General features: G+C 30.6%; 2 protein-coding genes across 4 annotated transcripts; both read left to right on the top strand.

Moving 5' to 3' along the window:
* Nucleotides 1-879: 879 nt before the first annotated feature.
* Nucleotides 880-8,545, top strand: LOC110606144. Of its 2 annotated transcripts, XM_043953390.1 has the most exons (8): nt 880-1,715; nt 2,200-2,272; nt 3,504-4,910; nt 5,738-5,793; nt 5,910-6,143; nt 6,245-6,536; nt 7,680-7,876; nt 8,220-8,545. In XM_043953390.1, the coding sequence occupies exons 3-8, from the start codon at nt 3,606-3,608 to the stop codon at nt 8,371-8,373; spliced, it is 2,238 nt and encodes a 745-aa protein (XP_043809325.1). In that variant the 5' UTR covers nt 880-1,715; nt 2,200-2,272; nt 3,504-3,605; the 3' UTR covers nt 8,374-8,545. The 2 variants fall into 2 exon arrangements, with proteins under 2 accessions (XP_043809325.1, XP_043809324.1); XM_043953389.1 differs by lacking the exon at nt 2,200-2,272.
* A 3,060-nt stretch (nt 8,546-11,605) lies between these two features.
* LOC110606972 (probable LL-diaminopimelate aminotransferase, chloroplastic) lies at nt 11,606-16,268 on the top strand. Of its 2 annotated transcripts, none has more exons than XM_021746005.2 (10): nt 11,606-11,759; nt 11,845-11,873; nt 11,961-12,028; nt 12,120-12,236; nt 12,680-12,742; nt 14,782-14,886; nt 14,966-15,016; nt 15,178-15,498; nt 15,584-15,790; nt 15,882-16,268. In XM_021746005.2, the coding sequence occupies exons 1-10, from the start codon at nt 11,671-11,673 to the stop codon at nt 16,179-16,181; spliced, it is 1,350 nt and encodes a 449-aa protein (XP_021601697.2). In that variant the 5' UTR covers nt 11,606-11,670; the 3' UTR covers nt 16,182-16,268. The 2 variants fall into 2 exon arrangements, with proteins under 2 accessions (XP_021601697.2, XP_021601696.2); XM_021746004.2 differs by having other exon boundaries at nt 11,958-12,028.
* Nucleotides 16,269-21,103: the final 4,835 nt, after the last annotated feature.

The raw sequence follows: 21,103 nt of genomic DNA, 5'->3' as shown, positions 1-21,103 counted from the left end.
TTACGTGCCTTATAATATATATGTATATCGATATTAAGATTATTTCCACTTTAAATTAAATATAGAAGTTGAAAAAAATTAATTAATTAATCTAAAGTATTATTTGGTTTATTTTTTAAAAAGTACATTTATAAAAAGTTTTTTTTTAAATATGATTTAATTGTATTTGATTAGTACCTTAAATTTCTAAGAAAATAATAATATATTAATAAAAATAATTATTAAATGACATATCTCCACTCCAAATGGTATTTAAAATATTCCATTTAATATACCATATCGTACCCAAATGCTAAACTTATTTTAAAAATTAAATAATCGATCACATAATAATCAACATATAAATTTCTATGAAAATAATTAAAAGAAAATAATTAAAATAAAATAAAAATTAATTTTTCAATAATTTTATTTAAATAACGGTTATTTAATACAATATAAAAATACAAAATAATTTATTCAAAGCACAAGGGTGAATTGTAAAATAGTTGAAATACATGGTCCACAAATCTAGAAGAGGGAAAAAAGTTTGGTCCAAAAGTGAAAAGTCGTAAGTCCAAATCCATCGGTTTGATTTGTCCAACCCACGGACTTCCCACTTTTTTTTTCACTTTTTCTCTTCTTTAGTTCTTTTCCTCTCAAAATCTTACCCAACCCCATCAACAATCCTACCATTTTTCAATTCAAAATGTAGAATCTAAGTTTTTTTTTTTCTTTTTTAATTTCTTTATTTCATTTTCACGTAATACCCTTTAACTATTTTCATTCAATATTCAAGTGATTAATGATTATTTATTTATTTTATTAATTATTAATTATTAATTATTGTTAGCTTTTCTTCATTTTACTGTTCAGGCAGGAGGCTATTAAAATTAGAGTTATTTAGGGGAGCAATTTGAAATTCACCAAGCCGTTTTTGTTCTTTCGAGCCTTCTCAATACGACATTACCCTCTCTTCCCAAATCCACAAAACGACATCCAGCTCATTCCTTCTCCATTTTCACAGAACCCAGCATTTTCGTTACCTTGTTTTGACCCATTCACAGCCAAATACCCATCTCTCACTCTTCATTTCCATCGATTCCCCCCATTTCCAAACTATCCTCTGACTCTGCCACCGCTCGCAGCCCCACTCTCCGGAAACCTGCAACCCCATCGAAGCACAGACCCGCCGCCGCGCCGGACCACCAGCTCCCGCGAGACCCACGGCACCTCACCTTCGCACAAAGAGCTCCTTCATCGAGTTCACGAGAGAGACGTGAACAACCGTTTCATTCACCGAAGCTCACCGCAAGCTCCAGCTCCTCTTTGCTATCACTGTTCAAACATCACAGCATTTCACAAACTAGTTGCAGCTTTTCATGCCTTGTAGCCTCCAAAACCCATTGCCATTGACCACACTAGCGGTTCCCTCTTCGATTCGAAGCCCCAATAGCTCCAATATAAGTCATCGACTCAAACCCATCTTACATGCGTTCAATCCCCACAAAATAGAGTACCCAGAAAGCCCGAGTGCACCAGCTGCTGCCCTCGAGCCCCAGTTCCAGAACCCAGTCCAATCCGGTACACCAGCACTCTCCCGACGCACGCGAAGCTCCTTCCTCAACGCAAAATCTCAACCTACGCCACTCCGGTTCCAGTTTCTGTTTGCATTCCTAGATCAGCGGCAGACTCAATTCCCCTTCAGTCGAGCGACAGAAATTGGGTCTTTAAAGGTTTATTTTCCTTTTTACCTATGTTTTGAGCAACAAAAGTAATGGCAACTCCTAGTTTGTTTTCAAATGCTCTTGATTTTGAGATATAGTTAAATTGGATCGGTGGGTTTAGGTAGGAAATTTCATCTGTCATTGGGTATTTGATTTATGCATTTCTTTTAAATCGTTTTTCATTTGGGCTGCACTCATTTTATTGATGATTGTTTATCGTCCCTTTTTATTGACGTCGTTGGAGTGTTGCCTCAACATCGTTGCTGTCATGGTGATAACTGAAGTAGGCTGAATATTTGAGAACAAAATTTTACTTTTCTGCCTGTTTGTTATTGCCTTGAAGTGTCATCGTAGGTGATTCAGTAGGCTCTGCCGAATTTTTGGCAGATTTGTAAGTAATAAGAGTTTTTTCTTTTTAAGATCAAATTAAATTAATATGGGTTATGGTTGAGTGTTAATTAAGCTGATGATAATATTTTGGTTCATTGAGTAGGGGCTTACAGATGAGTTGGACTCTCTAGGTGACAATTAACACATATCTCTCTGTTAGTGGCCTATTTCGAGAGGTATAAAATTGGAACTCATAATAATTTAATTTTATTAATAGTCATTTGGTAACTCTAAATTTATCTCAATTTAATTTAAACTTTAAGTTGTTTTTCGTGATCATTTAAATTTTAAATGTAAACATCATCGTTTTTTTATTTTAAGATTTATTTCTTGAAATCTTAAGGTAAACTCTTTATTTTCAAGCAAAATTTAAAATTTTCTGCAAATTCCTTCTTGAAAATTTAAGGTAAACTCTTTATTTTCAAGCAAGATAACAAAAATTTTAAGGTTTTTTCGTTATCTTTTTTTTTTTAGAAGAAAAACTTGCCTACCTGATACTCTTTTATCAAGATAATAAATTAAAATTTGCATTTAGTTGACTTTTGTGGAATTTAGAACTTTTTGAATGAATAAAAGAAAAAACCAAATAGAGCTAAAATTCACTTAAGTGTTGAATTAATTACATATGTATTTGATCACCTAATAACTGACACTTATGTGTTCTTGCATTAATAAAATTCGTTTCTTTCTTTTTAAACACACAGAATCAATATCATAATTTGAACTCCATTCTATATTATTGATAATATTTTATTTGAGCATAATTTTAAATCCACCTATCCTATTTGGGAATGATGTGGGATGTCTAACACCTTTTCCACATGTATAACATCTGGAACCTTGAATCTCTGAACAGAAGTGGTTATTTTTTAGTTTCCAAAATTAAATGGTTTTCTCTAATTTTCCTTAAAATTAGGGTCCTGACTTCTCATATTCTACTTCAATAACAATTCCCCCTTGTGATTACAAAAGCCCTTGTGACACTATCTTTCTATGAAATCAAGAGTCCTTTCAGCTGTAAGTGTAAAATTTGGTTGTTTCTATCACTCTTTTGTATTAACTGGCAGTGAATTCCCAACAATGTTCAGTATTGGTATTACTTGGAAGAACTGTATAACTTTCATATTACCCTGTCTGGACATTATTGAAATGGGGAAAAAAGTTTCTCCATTAATATGTCCTTTGCCTTATGGATTTCTTCTCCCTGGACTTTTTTTTTCTTGGCTTATTGCATAATGGGTTTTGCATGATCACCAAGCAATGCTGCAATTATTATGGCATGATTCAAATTTTCATACTTTTATTACAAGCTGAAATTCATTTATTTTTCTATTAATTTGCAATATTAGTCTTGGAGAAGCATTATCTTCCATCATCATTGTTTAAGCTTTTGTGCATTTCTTCCAGGTTTCTATTATTCTAATTATCTACTGGAGCAAGGGAAATTAAATTTAGGAGCACGCATTGTTGAGTTGTATCCTTGTATTACAGACTATATGTTGTCATATCATGGAGGAGGCATTAACAGATAAAACCGTAACAATATCTCCAGCTTCTGCAAATTTGGAGCAAGATGATGTTGATGTTCAGAAACATGATCATACTCAACTATCAGAGGAGACAAAATCTCTAGATTGCAGTAAGAGTGATTCAAAATTAGACAAAGATGATGGGAAGTATCAAGCTGGTGAAAATAGTGAAAGTAATAGCGTCTTGGAATTCAAATGTCGAGGAGATAAGACAGGGGATATTATTAAACATGATGACTTGAGCAAGATGGATGAGAGTAGAGACTTGGAGTCTAAATATCATTGTGGAAAGTTAAATAATGATATTCAGCAAGTCGGCCTGCGTCAGGGTAAGAATTTGGAGTCTAAACCTGAAAAAGGAACAGAACTAACCATGGGGGAAAATCTTGCCAAGGAAGAGTCGGATCCTGTTTTTGATGGAGTAGAGGTTCGTAGGATGGAAGCCAATACGAGTGCATCTTTCCGTTCTTTGGGTGCTGATCCTAAATCTGAGGGATCTGTGTGGCCTGAGAAAGCCAGGGCTCTTAGAAAGCTTGTCAAGGCTAAAAGTGTAGTTGCTGTCACAAGTTTTATTCGTGCCCTCTCTGGGAGAAGAACTGAATTTGGGCAGTTTCCTGTTGATGAAGGCAAGGAAGCTCCAGATTCAGTTAAAGATACAGAACCTACAGAAACTTCTCAAAAACCATTAGATAGATCTGCATGGAATCCTCTAAAATATATTATGAGTTCTCGCGATGTTGATCCAGACAACAAAACTGAGCAGGGGGTGGGAGTCATTGAAGAACCACCAGAACCTATAATCATGAAAGGGAAAATTATACTTTATACGAGGTTAGGGTGTCAAAATTGTAAAGAGGTCAGATTATTCTTGTATAATAAGATGCTTAGGTATGTTGAGATTAACATTGATGTATACCCTAGTAGAAAGCTGGAGTTAGAAAAGTTTACGGGGTCTTGTGCAGTTCCTAAAGTATTCTTTAATGAGATTGTGATTGGAGGGTTGAGTGAGCTCAAGGGTTTGGATGAATCTGGCGAGCTTGAAGATAAAATTGATTATTTGATCAACGAAGCACCAACATTTGAGGCTCCTCTGCCGCCACTTTCTGGTGAAGATGATGTTTCCAGTAGCGGGTCCATTGATGAATTAGCTCTTATTGTTCGAAAAATGAAAGAATCTATAGTGGTTAAGGACCGATTCTATAAGATGCGGAGGTTCTGCAACTGCTTTTTAGGTTCAGAGGCTATCGATTTCTTATCAGAAACCCAGTACTTGGAGAGGGAAGAGGTCTGTTGGATTTCTTCTTTTCCTTTCTCAGAGATGCAGGAAGGAAGAACCCCAATATTTGTTATGTTGGAAGTAACAATTTCTAAGTCTCACTAGATGGTCAATTTACGTAGAAAATGCCATTTCCTTAGCAAACTGATTAGTGTAGATTTAATGTCTCTCGTGCATGCTTCTGAATTTCTGATTAGAAAAACTAATTTCCTTAGAAGCATACTAAGATTATTGCAAAGTTAAATGAAGGTGCCTCAGGCATTCTTGATGTTTCTGATTAAAGTTCTGTGCACTGGCACTGAGCTATCTGAAATTTAGAACCAGTCCCAGAATAACAATTATTAGAGGTTTGCTTCTGGTTTTACAATATTACTTAAAATAAAACTTTGTTGTCAGTGCAACTTGAGCTAGACAAGTAGTTCCTGTAAAGTCATGGAGTTTCCGTTGAAGTTTGAGCCCATCCCATAGTTCAGAATCTGGTTCTGCTTTTGTAACACATGGATAGAAAGGAACATCTTTGATCTCATACGTGTCAATGTATGCAGTAGATGACCATGTGCACCTGCTAATTATGAGTGGTTTCTGTGGATTTTAACAAACCTTTAGCAAATAAAATTCATTTTTCTGGAACTCTTCTGTAGACTATCCTGTCTCTTGATATTATCATTCCAAATTGACTTCTTTTTTTTTTTTCTAATTTTTCGTTTTTAATACAAACTAGTTATTTCTTGAAAATGAAAATTTAAGGCTAATATAATTACTTAGTTTGTTCATACTCTAGTAGTGTAATGTCATTGTTAATTTTTTCTTTGCTTTGTTCTTGCACTGTGGAACAGGCTATTGAATTTGCACGAAAGCTTGCTAGCAAGCTTTTCTTTCGACATGTTCTTGAGTAAGTACCTTGAAATACCATAGTGAAGGTTAATTCTGGTTGTGATTCTTCTTTGATATCTTAGTTGGTGATTACTTTTTCGGATATTTTGTGCTCTATGATGTTTAACACTGCAGCGAGAATTTATTCGAGGACGGAAACCATTTATACTGGTTCTTGGATGGCGATCCTATTGTGTCATCACAATGTTATAACATTCCTAGGGGTATAATTGAGGCAAAGCCAAAGTCCATAATTGAAATTGCATCAAGGTTGAGATTTTTGTCTTGTGCAATTTTTGAAGCCTACACATCAGAGGATGGAAAGCATGTTGACTACAGAACTATTCATGGGAGTGAGGAATTTGCAAGGTTTGTTGTTATAAAATATTGCTCAATATGGTATCATAATAAACTCTCTCTCTCTCTCTCTCTCAAGTGTACTTTATGATGTTTTTACTAATGTACTGCAGGTATTTGAGGATAATTGAAGAGCTCCAAAGGATAGGATTTCAAGATATACGAAGGGAACAAAGGCTTTCTTTCTTCATAAATCTATACAATATGATGGCCATACATGCAATATTAGTTTTGGGCCATCCAGATGGAGCACTGGAACGAAGGAGGTTGTTTGGAGACTTTAAGTATGTAATTGGTGGGTGTACATACTCACTTTTAGAAATTCAGAATGGCATTTTGAGGGCCAACCAGCGTGCGCCATACAATCTCATGAAACCATTTGCTGTGAACGATAAGCGTTCCAAGGTATGATAATCTATTTATTATCTTAATAATTGGCATTAATGTTTTTAACCTTTTTTCTTTTTGTTAATGGTATTCGTGTCACACTTCATGATTGGGCTTTGGTCTTTTCAGTTTTCACTGCCATGACCTACGCCAGAAGTTTTACATGGTCATATTAACTTTCTTGCTCCCCCCCCCCCCCATTTTCCATTTTTATAAATTTTTTTAAGGTGGGATGGGGAAGAGAGTGAGAATTGGTGTTGGTTTTTTGGCTCATCTGCGAACTTTTAACACTTCATATCAAATATCTAGTAAAGTGTCACCTAGAATATGCACAGTTGAATTCCTGTAATCTCATTGGAAAAGAAAAAAGAGAAAACACTCCATAAATTTGGTTGAATTTGCCAATTATTTCCAGAACAATAAAATTTGACCTACTTTCTGATTTAGTCAGTAACACAATGTTAAATCTTGGGTTTGGTTCAAAGTGTTCTATTCGATTCAAAAGTAGTGGTTTTGATTTATCTTGTAGGTGAACTTTTCTTGTGGCTACTATTTGGACCTCCTTTTTTGGGCCTATGCATATTTATTACTTCCTAGCTCTAGGTTTTGAGGGAGAAAAGGGGTTTGGGATGTTTAAATGGAAAGTATTATTCTTTTATGTTCATGACATGGTAGTAAGCGAATAGTAATCATCTTCTATTTTCCACTAGACGTCCAAAAGAGGTTGGAGATGTTTAAGTGGACATCAATGTTCTCTTGTACTTATGACAGTTCGGTCTTGCTTGTGGACTTTTACAGTGTGTTTGAGTATGTTTGGATGAGGTGAAGGGAGGTTTTTTAAAGTGATAGAAGTAAGGCTTTAAAACCTTCTCAATCCACCAATTTGGTGGGTTAAAAAAGTGAGTGTTTTGGAGTTTTTAAAACTTCTAAAGACCATACTCTCCTCAAATAACCTTCTTCCCAAACAAAGTAATTATTTTGAAAAACTATATCTTACCTCCAAAAACTCTGTCAAAAATATAGTGGGTCTCAAACATGCGGTTTTTACTGGGACCTAGAAATATCCAACTGAAAACTTCTCCAAACAAAAATATCACAGAAAGAATGAAGCTTTCTATCTTGAATTTCATTTATCTAATGCTCAAATCATGTTTTTATCAGGCAGCTCTTCCCTATCCAGAGCCACTGATTCACTTTGCGCTCGTTTCTGGTACTCGATCTGGACCTGCACTTCGATGCTATTCACCAGCAAACATTGATAAGGAATTGATGGATTCAGCCCGTAGTTTCTTAAGAGGTGGAGGATTAACAATAGATGTGGATGCCAAGGTTGCATATGTTAGTAAGATCCTCAAATGGTAAGTAGTTCTGATGTAGAAATTTTGATGCATCAGTTGACTAGTTTATCAGGTTACTGCGTCCAAAGAGGGATATTATACACAGGTTCCTGGGCATGAGCACAAGAAAGTAGAACCTTCAGAGAGTCATGCTGCCTTAGGCCATATGCCAATGTCGGCCCTTTTTTTTTTCAGACTTCTGCAGAATTGCATTTTAGCTAGAAAAGGGTTAAAATCACGAAGGCATAATAAACAATGCATCAACTTTCTTGCAGTTGTGACCTGTGTTATTGTAATCATGTTCCACAATCTAAGGTGTTATAGATTCCTCCATTGACTAAATAGTATACTTGTTGGTGCACAGGTTTAGTGTGGATTTTGGTAAGAATGAGGCAGAGATACTGAAACATGCATCAAACTACCTGGAGCCTGCCGACTCAGAAGCTTTGCTGGAGTTGCTTGCCAGTGGTCAATTAAAGGTGGTATACCAACTTTATGATTGGGGTTTGAATCTGTAGCCTTTTATTTTTTTATTTTTTGTATACACTATATATAGGTTACAACTTCCCTTGTATACAGATATTTGCATGAGGGAAGTATCAACTGTTTTATGAAAATGAAAAAGAAAAAGAAATAATAAAAAAATTCCAGCTCAAAATGTCTCCGAAACCATTTTGGTTTAGCGTTGAATTGTATTTTTCTCATTCTTAATTCTTTTATTAAAATGAATTTTTATGAAATTATATATGATTTTATTTTCATGATTAAAATTTTTTTAAATTAAAAAGAATTGATTTTTTTTTATTTTAAATAAGATAATTGTAAGAAAAGAAATCAATAAAATTAAATTCTTGTTAAATTTTTATTCTAAATGAAAGGTAATGTAAATGGATTGAGTGATCAATATTATATATGAAATTAATTCAAAATTTTAACTATGCGTATAATCATTATATTTTGAAGGTTAATATTATATATTTAAAAATATATATATTTAAAAGTATCATTATTGGATATAGTTAAAAAAAAAAATTAAGGGTGAAAAAGTAATTAATATATAATAAAAAACATAATATTTCATATTACTAATAATAGTGATAGAAGATATAAATATTTTTTTATTTTAATTTTATATATACACAATAAAATTGGACTGGCAAACCAGAAAACTTTCACTAGTATAGCTAGGTTGGACATTGATGAATTCTCGTACGTCAAGTTGGGTTTGATTAATAAAAGGGAAAATTACTTTGTAGTCCCTGAGGTTTAACGTAATTAACACTTCTGTCCCTTTATTTTGGCGACCCAACACTTAAGTCCCTCACTTTCTTTTCTGTCCAAATTCGTAGTCCTTCCGTCCAAAATAGCCGTTTGGGACACGTGAATTGACAAAATTAACCTCCTTCTTCTCCTCCTCCTTCTTCTTCTTCTTCCTACCCTTTTCTGCAACCCTTCTGCAACTTTCTTCTTCTGCAACCCTTTTGCAACTTTCTTCTTCTTCTTCTGGGATTTCACATTGAAAGAAGGGTATTTTTGGAAAAAATTATCACATCTCACCTTTAATTCTTTGACTAAACGGTTTAAATGGACGGAGGGACTACGAATTTGGACGGAAGAGAAAGTGAGGGACTTAAGTGTTGGGTCGCCAAAATAAAGAGACAGAAGTGTTAATTACGTTAAATCTCAGAGACTAAAAAGTAATTTTCCCTTAATAAAATGTAACACCTATGTTGGAAAATTGAAAAATTTTAACTATACTTAATTAATTTTAACATCATGTTTTATTTAGTTTTATGTTTGTTTCTAATTATTTTGGAAATTAAAAATATAAAACTATAATTATGAAAACTTTAAGAAACTAAAATAATAAACTTTTCAAAAATACAAGAAATTAAAATCAACAACCAACAATAATATTTTTATGAAATGAAGTTTTGGTTATTAAATTTCTCAACTAGATTTTAAATATAAACAAAAATAATGGAAAAAATATTGTTGATTAAAAAATGAGTTTTTTTTTTAATAAATAAGGTGTATTTAATTAAATTAAGAAACACTAACAAAATAGCTTGAGCTATGCTTAGCAGATAAATCCATCAATCTAAAACTTATAATATTAAATGAAAAAAAAATCTATAGTTATATGATAATTCATATAAGTTTAAACTTATAATATATAGTAATAGTAATACTTAAATTTTTGTGAGTATATAAATTATATAGTTTTATTTTTAGAGAATGCATTTGATTTAAAAAAGAGGTATAGCTTCCAGATACGAATAGGGATGGCAACGGATCGGGTATTTTCGGGTATCCGATCCGACCGAACCTTAATAGAACGGATTTGGGTAGTTATAATCGGGTTTGGGACGGGTTCGGGTTTTAAAAATAATACCCGTTGCGGGTTCGGATCGGATTCGGGTTTTATGTACAGGGTACCCACCATCCGAACCCGTTTATATAAATAATTAATTTAATATAAAAAATATATTTTACAATAATATTTATAAATTTTTTTTATATATTTTTATTTAAAAATTTAAATTTAAATATTTTTTAAAAATATTAGATTTTTTAAATGAAAATTATTAATGAAAAATATTTTTTATATAAATTATTAATTAAAATATATAAGATTAAACGGGTTCGGATTTTATTCGGGTAATAATAATCGGGTTTGGTACGGATTCGGATAGTTTAAATTAATTTTTAATCGGATTTGGAACGGATTCGGATATTAATAATATAAATCGGGTTCGGATTCGGGTAGTTTAATTTTCGCGGATACCCTACCCGTTTACATCCCTAGATACGAAATGGACTATTCTCTCTAATTTGAAATCTTGTGCAACATTCGTTCCCCCTTCTTCTGTTCCTTAATAATGTTGTGTGCACTGTACTGCACTATCACCATCTTCGCAGCCCTCGCAAGCAGACAAACTACACGTTTATAATGCATAAACTTCATATTTAATCACTTAATTTGACTATGCCAATCCATTTTTAATTTCTAATTTTTCAACACTGATCTATTAATTATCGAATGATAAGTGTATTAACAGTCTCTCAATGCCTTGTCTTTCCATCACCAAAATTTTCTGCCTTTAATTCTTACAGCAGCAGCAGCCTTGTTTTTCCACGACCAGGAATTAAGACTTTACACCTCACTTTAACACCATACAATGGTTAGCTGCCTGTAATTTCTGCTGTACTGCGAACTTAGATTTTGGAAAGTTAGGCCATTAATTGACTTTTATCTTTCAAGAGAAAAAATATTTTATCAATAATTAAAATTTAATTATTTCGTTAAAAATTATTTTAAAATTTTAAATGCGATATGAAGAATATTGCACTTGTAAAATTATCTAGAAAATCAAAATACTTTTCTAAGCAGTGGCAGGTTCAAGGAAAAATCCTGTAGAGTTTTTCCAGTGGAAAATCTATTGTTTCATTTCTCAAGTTGTGGAAAAATAATTGATTTGCAAATAATTCTTGCATGAAAGCATGCATGCTGTAAGAATCTTGACTAAAAAATAAAATAAAATAATTTTTATTATAAGAAATGAAACTAGCAAGAATTTGCACAGAGCTTGATTTCACATGTCTAGGAAGTCTCTTGGAAAATTCTCTTTATCCACAACTGAAATGTCTCCACCTTTCCAATTTTGCTTGCTTCATTCAAACTCATCATGTCCACTAACTTGTATATATATACACACAGAGAGAGAGAGAGAGAGAAAGCATAGCAATATCCCTTTGCTTCCTCACTCTCTCTGTGTCAGGAGATTACGTACTGAAGCAAAATCCTGAAAGAGATGATGCATTTTCTTTCCCAAATGGCGTTTTGCAGTTGCAGACCTAATGCAGTTCTACTGCGACCTCAACCAAATCGTTGGGCCAGCAGGTTAATTGATTATCATCTTTAGTTTCCCAAATTATATGGACGTGATTCTGACTAATTACTTGTTAACATATATATATATTCTCAGTTCCAAGTCCAAAGATGACAGTGAAGTTGGTAAGTTAATTTTCTTCTTCTTGGTTTGAAAATCGATGCCATGCAAGTTAATTAGTCTTAATTAATCAAACGAAGACCATGCAGCAGGTCACTGCACTCGAGTTCAACGCAATGTGAATATGGAAGGCCTTCGAACTGGATATCTATTTCCTGAGGTATATATATATTGTGTTTGGATTCAGAGAAAAACAAAATTGTTCAGTTCTACTAGGTACTTAATAATTTTCTCGGTGGGGTTCTCAACAGATATTCAAGAGAGAGAGTGAACACATGCAAAAGAAGGCACATGCAAGGTTGATAAGACTTGGTATTGGTGATACCACACTGCCTATACCCGATATCATAACCTCTGCAATGGCTGAGGTGATTAAATTAATTAATTTTAATTAGATATTCCATTAAATTTAATTATATCAAATAAATATAATCTATTTTCGAGTATTATTAATTATTTTCTCAGCTTCACATGTTAATTATCCATATAATATGAACTATATAAATAGAATTATAATTTAATAATAATTTATACTCACAGATTTAATCTGATGATAAGTGTATCTGAATGAATATGAGAGATTTCAGATTTTAATTCCTCAAATCTCAATTTTTATTTAAAAAATATTAATAATAATTTATTATAGAGAACTTTTCAACGAAAAAAAGAGAGGAAATGTTAGGATTGAGAAATTCAATGGTAAATAAAAATTACTTTCCATATAGTAATATTATTTTAAATTATATCTTGACTTGAATAATGGATGAAAAATAAAATTACTGATTTTTATTTTTTTTTTACTGTTTTACAGCATGCTTATGCTTTATCAACTATTCAAGGTTACAAGGGATATGGAGCTGAGCAAGGCAACATGGTAAAATGCATTATATATATAATAATTTTTGTGTTTTATTGTTGGAGTTCTAAATTTCTAATTCTCTGATTGCCCACAGCTATCGTTCCCAAATGCTTATCTATAGCATAAAATAAATAATTGGACTAAAAAAATTTAAATATTTATAATAATTACATTTATATTTTTAAATTTAAACAGTAAATTTAAAATTTTTTAATTTATCACAATTATAACTTAAAAAATAAATAATAAATTAGAGTAATTAATAAAATATATAGTCTTTTAATTTAAATTTTATATTAAAATTAAATATATTTTATATTTGTCATACATGATATTAAATATATTATATTAAATAAATATTTATTACAAATAAATTTTTATTGTATAAAATATCACATATAAATAATATATATTAAAGTATTTTAATGAATATTTATACTCAATATTTTTATATGTATATTTTTTATATTTTAAAAATTTTAATTTTTATTAATAATATTCTAAATAAAATAAAATATTATATATTTTAAATATTATAATTTTTTATATTTTAAATTTTTATTAATAATCTATCATATTATATAAAAACTAAAAAAATAAATAATAGAATTAACAAAAAATAACATTATTATTTTAATTTTAATTTAATATTTTTAATTTTAATTGTGATAAATAAAAAAAATAAATTTTTATTTAAAATATAAAATATAAAATATAAACATAAATAAAAATACCATTAAAATAAAAGTAGAAGTACATTGTATTAGGGTGAGCAGTATTCAGTTCAAATCGAAAAAATTGATCGAATCAAATTAATTTTAAAATTCTGTTCGGTTTTTTATTCAATTTGGTTTGATTCGGTTTTTAATTTTAAAAATTTCTATTATTTCGGTTCGGTTTGATTTTGATAAAAAAAAAATCAAACCGAATCGATTAGTGATAATAATATGTTATTTTCAGAGAAATTAAATTATATTAAGATTAAAATATTTTAATTAAATTTTAAAATATTAAAAATAAAGTGTAAAAAATAAAAAATTTATTAAAAATCGAAACCGATCAAACCGAACCGAATCGAATCGAACCGGTTCGATTCGGTTCGGTTTCTGACCAAAATCGGTTCGATTCGATTTTTATAAATACTAAAATTTTATTTTTTGATTTATTCGGTTTGATTCGATTTTAAATCAAATCGACCGAATACTCACCCTGCATCATATTGCATTTCCAAAAAACTAAATTCTTTTTTCCCTCTATAACTTAATAATTTTCATGAGGGATTGTTCAATTAAATTTTGAAATAATAATAATAATAATAATATCATGGATTTTTATATTTTAATTACTTGTTATTTTCTCTACTAAGTTCTTAATGTGTTTAAATTAAATATTTATGGGTACAATATCATATAATTGAATAATAGAATTTTATTTCACAAATTTCAAAAGAGTGTTCAACAATGGGTTTGGTCTAAATTGAATGTTGAGCTACTATATAAGCTCAAGAACCAAAAAAAAAAAAAAAAAATAGAGAAATTGTTATTTATACGTTAAAATTAGTAAATTTTACAAAAACTTAATTAAATTGATTTTTTATTTAAAATAAAAGAATTTAAATTTTTAATTTAAAATTTTTATTTTAAAAAAATTAAAATTTTGCATAATTTTACAAAATATCATTTGAATTTTGTTCTTATAAGATAAAATAAATGAAGAGAAGTGTTTATTTATCATAATTTTATTTAAACTGAGAATTATTCATTGATTACTCATTTAAATTAATTGTTTTATAATATTTAATTTTATAAACTATTTAGTCAATTTATTCATTTTGCCATTATCAGTCGTTAAAAGTACCCAAACATTTAAAATGAGGTGAAATTAATAAAATTAACTTTTTAACATTAATTTTTTTTTTAAAATCAAGAGACTAAATTATTAATAAAATAAAATTAATAGTATTTCATATTTAAGAATTTTTCATTAAATAATTAACAAACCAATTAATTCCATAATTCCATAGATGAAACATTGACTTAGTTTTCCTTACACAGGACTTGAGAAAAGCAATTGCAGAAAAATTTTACAAAGATATGGGTGTAGAAGGCCACGAGATTTTTGTATCAGATGGGGCACAGAGTGACATTTCTCGCCTTCAGGTATATCATATAGCAATCACCAACTAATTGATTAATCTTCATCTTTGATCAATACTTGCTTCAACTTTCCCTACGGCAGATGCTTCTGGGTTCCAATGTCACAGTGGCCATACAGGACCCATCTTTTCCGGTATGTTATACAGTAGTTTAAGCTCAAAATCAACCTCAAACTGTTGGCCAACGGATTGACAATAACTAGTTTCGAACAGAACATATAAAGCTGTATACATGTAATCCTCTGTTTCCTTGTTGGAACTTCTCCAAGGTCTGACAGGCCATTTGCTTGATCAGGGCTATACAGATTCCAGTGTAATTGTTGGTCAAGCTGGCAAGTTAGAAGAAGAAAGTGGCAAGTACGGCAACATTGTATACATGAACTGTGGATCTGAGAATGGTTTTTTTCCTGACCTGTCAACCACTCCAAGAACAGACATCATTTTCTTTTGCTCTCCAAATAATCCCACTGGTAATGCAGCATCGCGCCAGCAATTACAGCAACTGGTGGATTTTGCCAGGATCAATGGTTCCATAATAGTTTATGACTCTGCATATGCTGCCTTTATATCAGATGAAAGCCCACGATCAATCTTTGAAATCCCTGGAGCCAAAGAGGTAATTAGTCCCTGCAGGCTGCAGCCATTTTTCTGCTACGTTTTACGACATGGAACTTGACTTGGCGTTTTTTGTGACCCTGCAGGTTGCTATTGAGATTTCATCCTTCTCAAAATTTGCTGGGTTCACAGGAGTCCGGCTTGGCTGGACTGTGGTTCCTGAAGAGCTGTTATACTCCAATAGATTTCCTGTGATTAAGGATTATAATCGCATAGTTTGTACTTGCTTTAATGGCGCATCAAATATTGCTCAGGCTGGAGGCCTAGCCTGTCTTTCTGAAGATGGCTACAAGGTAACATTGTCACAATTTTTCTTTACAATTTCCTGCCCATGATTACATTCTGAAAAGCTTGAGCCTTTTTACTTTCAAATGCTTGTCTCAGGCTGTGACAAATGTGGTTAACTACTACAAGGAGAATGCCAAAATACTTGTTGAAGCATTTGCATCACTGGGATTAAAAGTTTATGGAGGCAAAAACGCCCCTTACATATGGGTGCATTTTCCAGGATTGAGTTCTTGGGATGTATTCAATGAAATTCTGGAGAAAACTGATGTGGTGACAGTTCCAGGGAGAGGATTTGGACCTGGTGGTGAAGGTTATATCAGAGTGAGTGCATTTGGGCATAGAGAAAATATCTTGGAAGCTTCAATGAGGCTCAAAAAATTATTTTTCTTGGCATAATTAATCTAATTATTGACATGTATGACTGCTTAATGACTTCCTTTTCCTCCCCCTAATAAAAAGTTGATGCCAGTTGCAATTCCTCCACCAGTTGAATTTTTTTGATTTGATTTTAAATGGGTTTGAATTTTGAGACGTTGAAGTTTAGGAAACAATATCACTAATTAAAAGTTGAAACTCATTGGTGGGTTTTGATTTCTTAGCTCTAAAAAATAAAGGGTGGTGATTTCTTTAGATGCAAAGCACTACCAACAGAAGTAATGGAGTCCAAATACAGCCACTAATAAGCAACGAGACAAGTCCTTTTCGGTGATCCTCTATCACAATTCTTTCTACCATTTTAGCAATAATGAATTGCAGGGTTTGATTTTTTTGCATCAACTCACACCAACACTTGGTGACTTTGGGCACCAATTCACCATAAATTTACCTCCTAAGCTATCAACCATTGACACCACACTATGTGGAATACATCATAATTACATGCTCCATTTATTTCTTTACAGTTTTTTGATCTCATAGGTAGCTAGTGCACAGCTGAATTGAGGCTACTCAAATTCAAAACTACATAAATTAATTATTTCAACTCATTTCAAATTCATTTTAAATTTTATTTTCACTATTTTGATCGTATGTATTTTAAATTTAAATTTTATTGATTAAAAAAATTTAAATAATGAATAAGAAAATAAAACATAAATTTTAATTTAATTCGTGATCAATTCGTATAATCTAAATTCATCTTGTTAAAATTTTAAACGATTTTAATAGAATTCAATCAAATCCAACACTTGTAATAATTATGCGGATGCCATGGCCGCCATCTCTACTCATGAGCCACCAACTCCTAGGTCAACCTAATAATGCAAATAATTTACTCCTCAATAATCCAACATGATCTCATTAGACCATTAATCAACCTCATTATTTTAATTTCCTTGCTTCCAAATCAAGCCAGCCCACGCCTATAAAAACCACCCATTTCAACTCCTCAATTCACAACTTGCATTAGCTACTTGTTGAGTTGCAGAGTTTGTGTTGTAGGCCATGGCAACTTCTGGGTATTGGCTAGCTGAAGCAGACGTTCGGAGAAAATTACAGAGGGAGGCATTGAAGAAACTGGAAGAAGAAAGAGCTAAGGCAAATGGGTTTGATTTTGAAGTGAAAGAATCGAGTGGTTGCTTTCCATCAATGTTTAAGAAAGTGCATCCAATCCTATATGTGTCTGTAAAGGATCGTGCTGAAGGAAGTACACAGATTGGTTTATAATAAGGGGTGAATTAATCAAATTGCCGTAGCTTTTTTTTAATATCAAATTAATTATTTTAATATAATTCAATAAATACATATAAAATATCCATTTTTTTCAGTAATTAACATTTTCAATAATAAAACAAAAAATTCCAACATTTATGCGTAAATGAGGTTGGTTCTTCTAATGTCAGCACCTAATTTCACCTAACATTCTTTTTAGGAAAGATGACGAACACATTCTTGCCAAATCGGATAAATATTTCTTTCATTTCCTTTTAATTATCCAATTATGTCGTGTTAAGATTCAAAATTCCAGATATTTAAATTTAAATTAATTATTTTATTTGAGAGATTGAAAATAAAAAAAATATATTTTTATCACATTCAAAATAAAATATAAATACTTAAAAATAAAAATAACCATACGTGAGTATGTTATTTAAAATTTATATTCATTAACAAAATTTTATTGATCATTCAATTTTATCAAAAATTTAAAATTTTTATTATTTAAATAAAATATTTAATTTTTTAAATTTAATATTAAATATCTAAATTTAAATTTAATTAAAATACTAATAAAATAAATTTCTTTTAACATACTATTTTCTACGTACAATACAACAGCAAATATATAAACTTAAAAGCAGTTTTCATTTTAATTAAAATTCAAACTTGAAAGCTACGCATTAAATGTACGGTCCAGAATGAATATCACAAAGAAAGTGGAAAAAACAGTTCAAAGCGCCACATCTATGCTTACGTTAATGTTCGGTAAACTTTTAAAAAATAAAATATCTAATAAAAATAATTTATTTTTTATTATTTAATATTAATTTAAAAAATAAAATATTTAATAAATTTATATATTAAAATTTTAATAAAAAATTTAAAATATAAAAAATGACTTATTATTTTATAAAAAATATTTTATTTAAAATAATTTAATTTTTTTAAAAAATATTTTTTATAACTAATACACTAAAAAATATGAAAAATATTTTTAAAAGTTTTTTCATAAAATAAAAGAAGCTAAATTGTAATATTTCAATTAGTTTTTAAAATAAATTTTGATTCTAATTAAATTCTTTAAATCTGTTTTAGTTAAACTTTTTAATAAATTTTATTAAATTTTCACTAATTAGAAATATATCTGAGATTCATAAAATAGTTTTTTTTTTTCATTTTCAATAATTAACGTTAGTGCTTAATTGATTATATAACTTCAATTGAAAAGTAAAAAAAAAAAAAAAAAAAGATATGTTTGTTTTATGAAAAATAAAATATTTTTTAAAAAATATATTTTATATTTTTTAATATTTAAATCACTTAAAAAATTTAATCAATAAAAATTATTTTAAAAAAAATAATTTTATCTTATCAAATTTTTTTTCACTATTCTTGTTAATATTTATATATAAATTTATTAATGAATTTTATTTTTTTAAATTAAAATTAAATAATAAAAAATAAGTTATTTTATTAAATTTTTTATAAATATGTATACAAATTATTTTCAGCGTACAAACTAGATTTAAGATTGAAAATATTTCTAATTAGCAAACGCGGAGAAGTTGCCTCTACGCTTGCCGCGGGGCTTCCCTAGCTACGGCCTACTGGCGTGAAAGTTCCAGGACCCTTTGGGCTTTGAGCACCCGCACCGCAATAACACCGACAAATAGCTGATCTAGCCATGCTTGACCTCCAAGAAAATGTCATTTTCATGGAAAAAAAGAAAAACGGTCCACAGTTTAATGGGAGTCGAAGTTGGCGACGATGGGGTCTGCCACGTCCCTGCTTACGCAATCCCACACTTTAAATCTCCTAATCTCGACCGTTTGATTGCATGCCCCATCAACGAAACAACCTTAGTATCAATCCAAGTAGATCCCACCACTTCCTTGGTCATTAAGCCAGCTCATAAGACAGAAGCCTATAAATTCACCTCCATCTCCTGCTGGTGCCTCCTACTCCAAACCTCGTCTTCTATCTTCTGCGAGTTTGATTATTAGCTACATCGATGGCAACAGGAGCTGCTTTTGGAGGGAGTACTCTGGCGGAAGCTTATACCATGCGAAAGCTTTACAAGGAAAAGATGAAGAAAGAAGAAGCAGAAGAGAAAGGGAATGTTTCTGCTGCTCATTTAAAGGAAAGCAAAAACGCACCGTCCAGCGGTGGCTTCTTCCGGCGGGTGTTCAAGAAGGGTCATTCTTCTAAAATCTCGTCGTCCTTGGATTCTCAAGAAAATAAATTTCAGGAAAAATAGAGAAATGGGATTGTCTCGAAGTTCATCAGCCTCATGAAATATATTTTGTTCACTGTTGGTGTTGAATATTTTTTTGATTTTAGGACCATTTATGCTTAAATATTGTGCATCTTCAAAAGAAAGAAGGAAAAAAAAAATTATTAGAGTTTTTTTCTCTTTCATTTATGTTTATAACATGTATTTGATGAAATTCATTTATAATTTAAAGAAGATTATATTATCTACACTTTCGGGTTGTTAGATTGTTTTTTTCTCCTTATTTTTGTGTATGATTTTCCTGCATCCTTATTTTGTCGCTTTCTTTTTATATATGTATATAAAATTTTTAGAAACAGTTATATCAATGAATGATTTCATTTTTATGAAGTTGGGTTGTGGAAAAGAGATCCCAGCTGAATTTTATAAATTTTAGAAAAAAAAAACAGAGAAAACAGGGGAAAGTGGAGAGATCCCAGCTGAATTTTTGAAATTTTATTTCAAAACAAATAAAATAAATAAATTTAAATACGAGACGTAAGATAATGAATCGCCTTTTATCATTGATAGATGAGAGAATCCTACCTTTTAGGCCTTTATATGTATTTTTTTCTTTTTACCCTTTATTCTCTTTAACATATTACCACTTTATTATTATTTTAAAATATTCATGTTTCCCATCATGAACTTATGTAGATTCAACCGATACGGCCATATGGAGTAAAAATTGAATTAAAACTGAAATCAAAATTAAAAATCGATAAAAATGATTAAAACTGGATTTTTTAAATATTGAAAATTTTGAAAAGAAATTAATAATTTAATTAGTTAAAATTCGAATTGAAATCAAACTAAAATTGACTCACAACCAATTGACCAGCAGAACTTTGGCTTACTGAATTTTCAACTAACTTTAGTATTACTGAATTTGATCAACATCCAGAGGAAACCAAACATACTAAAATAATAAAACACGTGTTGGGCTTTTCATTGTGATGTTGGTCCATCATCCATTGGGCCCAAGCCCAATCCCAACATCATTTATAAAAAAGATAAATCTTTTTAAAAGTTAATTCCAAAGTTATTAACCGAAAAATAGCAATGATTCGTAGGATGGAGACTAAGTTCAAAAGGGGCATCATTAGTAATTAATCTTTTTTTGAAGGGGCTTAAAGTGAAATTGCCGAATGATTATCTCCCGAAATTCACTTTTCTTTCTTAAGCTGGGTTGGACCCACAAGATCACCATATTTGCTATTTTTATTAGACAACCTTAATTAATAAAAATAAAATGCTGTTTTTGCTTTTTGTGTATTTTTCCCTTTTATTCATTCATCTTCACAACCTCGTTTTCTTTATCGCTAAGTCAGATAGATAGTTAAGCGTTTGGAGCTATTTTTATATTTTTATTATAAAAACATTTTGC

The sequence above is a fragment of the Manihot esculenta genome, chromosome 18 (genome assembly GCF_001659605.2).
Source record: "Manihot esculenta cultivar AM560-2 chromosome 18, M.esculenta_v8, whole genome shotgun sequence".
Lineage (NCBI taxonomy): Eukaryota > Viridiplantae > Streptophyta > Magnoliopsida > Malpighiales > Euphorbiaceae > Manihot > Manihot esculenta.
This window is presented reverse-complemented; position numbering and strand designations above follow the sequence as displayed.

Bases quoted from the DNA above. Each gene is read 5' to 3' on its own strand.
- LOC110606144 (XM_043953389.1), top strand. From the start codon at position 3,606: ATGGAGGAGGCATTAACAGATAAAACCGTAACAATATCTCCAGCTTCT. The intron at 6,144-6,244 runs GTTTGTTGTTAT...AATGTACTGCAG, and splicing joins GGGAGTGAGGAATTTGCAAG to GTATTTGAGGATAATTGAAG. The intron at 7,877-8,219 runs GTAAGTAGTTCT...GTTGGTGCACAG, and splicing joins GTTAGTAAGATCCTCAAATG to GTTTAGTGTGGATTTTGGTA.
- LOC110606972 (XM_021746004.2), top strand. From the start codon at position 11,671: ATGATGCATTTTCTTTCCCAAATGGCGTTTTGCAGTTGCAGACCTAAT. The intron at 12,029-12,119 runs GTATATATATAT...GGTTCTCAACAG, and splicing joins CTGGATATCTATTTCCTGAG to ATATTCAAGAGAGAGAGTGA. The intron at 14,887-14,965 runs GTATATCATATA...TCCCTACGGCAG, and splicing joins GTGACATTTCTCGCCTTCAG to ATGCTTCTGGGTTCCAATGT.